A 6,000-nucleotide genomic window follows, 5' to 3' on the forward strand; every position below is an offset into this window, starting at 1 on the left:
TTCTCCTTCTGTGCACAGTACCTGAAAAGTCTAGGATAATTTTCATCATCTTCACCTGCCAGGCAACATGAGATACAAATACAACGAGTTGTATCACATGACAACAGACAAGACAAGAAATTAAAAATTTTAAAAGTCTTTAGCCTTTGAGGCTTTTCTTTGAAGAAAATATTAACGAAGCAAGAGTAGGAGAATAGTAAAAGAGACATTCTGGTTGCAATGCAAGGTTGAAATAATACATTACTGTTGTGAGTAAAATGACATTTGTATGATCCCCAGTGCACTTTGCATAGGAGCAGCAGTCTCACAACATTAAATTTGGCCAAAGGCAAAATGACAGAGATTGTTATCACAATAGTCTCAGGTACCTAAAAGGGAGAATCATCTGACATGACAAAAATTCTGATGAGACAGAAACTTGCTTGAATTTAGAGAAGAATTTATAACAAAACAAGAGGTACAATTTTTTTTTTTTTTTTTTTAATTTGAGTCCTAGCAAAAAAATATTGAGGGAGATATTTGGGGTCACATCTCAGTAGCAGCAGTTATTGAATTGGGTATAAACTAAATGGTGAGACTACTCCTCAAAATGAGAAAGACAATGCTTGCCACTTTTTCTCTGTGAAGTGCAGAGATATGTTGTTCTTCATCAAAAAAGTGAAACCTTCAATGTAACTCCTAATGGGGAGCGCTTGAAACTGATGAGGGCTCATTCAGCTCCAGTATAGGTAATGCTACAGTTGAACATCCAGCGAATAAATACTGGTAGAGTATGCCTCTACATTTAAAAACCAAAATATTTTCCTGTTGGTAACTCAGTGTCCCATCCTTTTTGAAATTTGTGAATATTTTGGGGTTTAGTTCCGGGTGTTTGTTTGCTTTTTTTTTTTGTTAAATTTAATCCATTCATTAAATCAACATATGAAACTCAACAGAGACCTGCCAGGAGTAGGGAAGACGGGATAGAATTAGCAATATTGCAGTAGAGAGAGCTTTGTGTGTGCTGGAGAGCATGAGGAGAGAAGAGAATGGAGTTCCTCATCTACTGTGAGTGGGTAGGGCAAGTAGAGAGGAAGAAAAGGTCTGAAGAATTCTATCTGAAATATGTTTATTACTTGAAAGGGTGTAAACACTGAGAATGAGTTAAGATAAAGACCCATTTGCCAGAAAATTTGTCTCTGAGAACCGTGGCAGGAAACTGCAGTGACCAGACAATCAGGTGGCAATTTGGTGACAATTCCTACAACTAAGTAAAACTACTAATTAGAATTAATATACAGAGACCAATTTTGCCAGTCTTGTCCAGGTTAAGAATGTCAAACTTTTGTGCCCTGAGGCACAGAAAAAGGCAAAATAAACAGAAAGTGACTTTTGGAACAACTATTGATACACTTCTGAAGGAAAACAGTCTAGGAAGAAAACACTTTCTAATGAGCTGGAACAATTACATATGAAGGTAACTAGATTTCTGCAACAATAAGAAAAATATCCTGAAACACAGCCACTGACTTGTGTAGTATTGATACACACCAAAGAGAGACGAGAATTGGGCTGAACAAAAAACAATTGCAAACAGATCACTTTTTGCTTGTCAACCATAAAACCCAGGATTTTATTTTTTCCCCCATGTATTCATAGACCACAAACAGTACTTCACTCATTGGTTGGGATGGAGTTTGCAACTCATACACTGATTCACTGAAGAATAATTTGGGTGGTAACCTGGCAAAATCTATTAGCATACAATAAGAATTTTGGTGTCTATTTTTCCCCCTAGAATACATAAATACTACTTTAGACAATATTCCCTTCAGAGTGTAAAGTTTTAAATAATGTTAACATAACATTTATTATCCTTTTTCCAGGTTTGATGTGATAAGATTAACTTATATATTTGTAGTTGCTACAATATTAGTATGTGTTATATTGTCAACTTTTCTGTTTAATAGTGGGAAGACTAGAATGTATGAAGTCATATCAGAAACTCTGGAGCACGACTTCCCTTCCTGGTTTGGGAAGGTATTTGGTTATGCCTCTAACCCTGGACTTATCCTACCTTTTATATTGCTTATGGTGTACGTATAGAATATTAACTCAATTCTTGCTTTATCTAAGGTCAGCTAAGTTTCTTTCACTCTCAGCCATCACTGCCTGAATATCTAATAAATGCAGTGCTCATTGTCCAGTGATGAGTGTCTTGAAGAATTCATGAGTCTTTTTTTTGAGCATACTTAATGTGCATTTGCAGAAAGGTTGATATCTCTTTTTTGTTCAATGGCTTTCTTTGTGGTTTAGTTATTCTTTTAAAAAATGTTGTTCCTGTCACAAAAGTTACAAAACTACTAAAATGCAAAAGGCCCATAGGGAATCTGCAGTGCTGTAACTTTGATCACCTTGTCCACTAATCAGAACAGCACACCATAAATCATTACCAAGTTCAGTGGAAACATGAACATCATGAAGCAGAGTTATCCTCAGTAATTTTCAGGAAATCTGATATTCAGTGCCTTTACACATAAAAACTATACTCTATATTATTTGGACAGGAGTATGGCACAGGGTTTTGGAGACTTTGTGAAATAAGGCTAGTAGAGACTTTTGTGAGTCAGTACCTGGTAAAGAAAAATGACCCCAGAATATTTGCTCTTAGAGATTTTATAGAGTCCTGTTTTATCAGGGCATTTTAACCTGCTGGGTTGGGTTATTATATTGGGTTATTTAGCATACTGCTGAACTAAAAGTTAATTCTATACAGAGATGAGCTGGGATTTAACATTGTATTGAAGAACTGCAAGTAAATGTAGAGAAGATTGCAGAACACAATAGAAATTACAAAAGGACTTTATATAAGCAATGTGAAATACTGAGATGAAATTTTGCCAAGGTTCACTTAACATCATGTTCTATTTTAACAACTATAAAGGGTAAGGACACTAAAAATAAGGGAGAAGAAAAAAAGAAAGAGGGAAAATACAAGGCAAAATCAGGCAAAGCAGAGGAAACAGCATATGCTGATTAATTATTTACTCCTTATGTCGCTTAAAGACTTCATAGCAGATTTTTTCTTACTAAATCAGGATGTTGAGGACTACTAATTTCATAGAGTTATCACAATAGTAATTCAATACACTAAAAGATGAAAATGTTCTTACATTTTTGCTTAGTAGAAGAGGGAGGTAATAATTAAAAAAAAAAGGAATATTATTTTGGTTGTTTTCTTGGCAGTATTTCAGATTGTTTACTATATTTGTTCAGAAACTTTCATAAATATCATTTACGTATTTTTAAAGTGTGTCATGCAACTTATTTAACTTTTATAAGTTGTTCTATAGAAGTCACTTCACAGTTAAGCACTACTTAATGAAACATCTTTCTTAAATACTGTAAGATTGAGTGTACAATATTAATAGATAGAATAAATTCTTTTGTTTTTCCCCCCCTGAAATAACAGTGCCTTCTTCATAATGTAAGGAAGCACATTGTTCATTGTCAAAATACTAGTACTGATTAAACATAATAAATGAGAAAAAGATACAGAGCTTATACTATCACAACTGTAATGGTTGCTACAGGAATGTTCTGAGTCTTTATATTTAAATCACTGTCTAACAAGAAACTATTATTCTTTACATTTAGCCTGAGTCTTTATTATCTCAACGCGACATCCAAATCCTACAAGGAAGCTAACTTGGAACTTAAAAAGAAGTTACAAAGTGTAAGAATAGAGACTTATTGATTTTTTTCATTTTACAAAATATTAGAGAAGCTGTTCAGGTCACTGAAAGATCCCTTCTCTCTCCCTATCATTAGCAAGCAGAAGAAAATAAAAGAAGAAATAAACAAAAGGCACAAAAATCAAATGAACAAGAGGAAAATCCATTTGAGACAGAACCACCACAGGCAAAGCCTAAAGGAGACAAGCAAGATGAATCCACTCCAAACAAAGGTAAGATCTGGTCTGAATGTCTCAGGATGAGGAATTCATGTATGTGTGATCCTAGTCTGCCTCACTGACTTGGCTGCTTCCTCTTCTATAATCTCCTGAAACACCTTCGAAATACTGAATCACAAGTATTAACCTAATCTCCAGTTCACACTTCTTTCTTTGGCTTGTTTAAGAAATTTTGCAGCATTATTCCATACCCAGCGGCCCCAAAGCAAAAAGCTGAACTATAATGAAGTGAAAGTCTCAGTCCTCCTGAAAAAAATTAAAGCCTGGTTTAAGTTTAAGATTCAGTGATCCGTTTCATCTATCACAAACCAGTCAAAGCTTAAATCTACTACCCTTCTGTTATATTTTGTTGACCCAGAGCTATGCAAAAGAGCATTTTTCACCTGTGTCAGGTTCGCCTGGAGAAGGCGTACTGAGAACACAGTAAGCAATCCTTATCTGAAAGCCTGGCTGGGGCAGGTGGCTGTCAGTCTGACCTGAGGGATTTTGCTGGCTGTTTCCTTTCCCTCATCATGCGTGTATGCCTATAGCCACTAAGCGGCCTCGAGCCTAAGAGGGAAAACCAAGTTAGAGATGACTGTCTTTGCAAGAGCCATGTGTAATTACTGCCTTCATCACCACGGATAGATGGTATCTAACTGCATCTTGAGAAAGTCCCCACCTGCCCGCATGGGACAGAACTGGATGGAAAACACGACACAAAGGTCATGAAGGTGCATAACCCCAGGCGTTGGCAGGGGAGGCCCAGACTTTGTACTGCACTCTAGGGTGGTCAAGCAGCTGCTGGATTTCACTGTCAGGGAACTTCTGATCTGCATGCTCATTTGTTAATTCTGTCCTCCAAACACATTTCAGACAGCAAGAAAGGACAGGATGGCAATGAATCAAAGAAGACAGCCCAGCCACAAGAAGTCAGCTCCTCTCAGATACTCCAGCATCCTGGCCCTGCCCTGAATGGCCACTACCCTCCACAGGGCCGAGGAGGAAACCTTCCTCCACCATCCATAGCTGTGACAAGGCCACCAGGGCCCAGGAGGCCCGGAGTGCCAGGCTATCCACCTGGAAATCCATGCCTCCCAGGGATGCAGCCAGGAATTCCCAGGGGTCCTCCCCTGTACAGATAAGGAGCCTTAAGAATAGTGTAATATGATGAAGGACACTGGAGGATGGAAGAGTGGCCCTAAACCCAAACACACTCCTGTAAGAGCAGAACCTCACCATGTTTGTTGTAAATCTTCATGTGCATAGAAGTAACCCATTTGCTTCAGTTTTTTGCAGCATGGGAGCTTCAGAAGAAAACATGGCATATGTCTTCTTGTGTTTGGAGGCATTGTGGAAATGTGTTGCCTGTATCAATAAATTGTTAAAATTACAGATTTTTATTGGGGATACTTGTTAGAAGAGTGGAAAACAATTTGTATTCAGATTTTTATTGGGGATACTTGTCAGAAGAGTGGAAAACAATTTGTATTCAGTTGACTTTTCTTAAATGCTTAAAAGAAATTGTGTCACTAATATCTTTTGCTTTTCCTTAGAAGAACATTTCACTGAAAATACAGCTGTGTATAAAGTTTATGAGAATCAGTTAAACCCTGCATATATCTTGTCCTCTGCAGGTGAGATATGCGTAGCCAAAGATTTCAGATTGTACAGGGGAAAACTAGGACCAAAACAAGGGAAAGCTGCATGTAAAGTCTCTGTAAAAGTATTAAAAAGGAAAAAGAAAAGAAATAGTTCACCTATAATTATGAAGAAAATTTAACTCCTATTACAGTACCACTTTTAGCTAGTAATAGTTTTATCATGTTCTTAAAGACTAGAAATAAATTTAAAAAATCAGATTGGTAAAGAAATAGTTCCTGTGCAGGAAAACATATTTGGGGAATGGAGGTAAGACAATTATTCATTAATTTCACCTAAATGCTGTAGTGGCATAGAGACATTTAACATTGCATAAGAATAGGTATGGTATAATCTTCTCTGTGAATTTATGACTGGATACTTGTATTGGTCTCTACATAGCCCAAGGTGGAACAGGTTATTTTTCT

The 6,000-nt window shown here is 36.8% G+C and overlaps 1 protein-coding gene across 1 annotated transcript in view; it reads left to right on the forward strand.

The window, feature by feature from the left end:
• TMC1 (transmembrane channel like 1) overlaps positions 1 to 5,326 on the forward strand; it is an 84,420-nt gene extending 79,094 nt beyond the window's left edge. The window contains exons 18-21 of the mRNA XM_019281875.2: positions 1,950 to 2,075; positions 3,637 to 3,715; positions 3,811 to 3,946; positions 4,808 to 5,326. Of these exons, the coding sequence (XP_019137420.1) occupies positions 1,950 to 2,075; positions 3,637 to 3,715; positions 3,811 to 3,946; positions 4,808 to 5,076 (610 nt within the window). The 3' untranslated portion in view covers positions 5,077 to 5,326. The remainder of the gene's footprint in view (positions 1 to 1,949; positions 2,076 to 3,636; positions 3,716 to 3,810; positions 3,947 to 4,807) is intronic.
• Positions 5,327 to 6,000: the final 674 nt, after the last annotated feature.

The sequence above is a fragment of the Corvus cornix genome, chromosome Z (genome assembly GCF_000738735.6).
Source record: "Corvus cornix cornix isolate S_Up_H32 chromosome Z, ASM73873v5, whole genome shotgun sequence".
Taxonomy (NCBI): domain Eukaryota; kingdom Metazoa; phylum Chordata; class Aves; order Passeriformes; family Corvidae; genus Corvus; species Corvus cornix.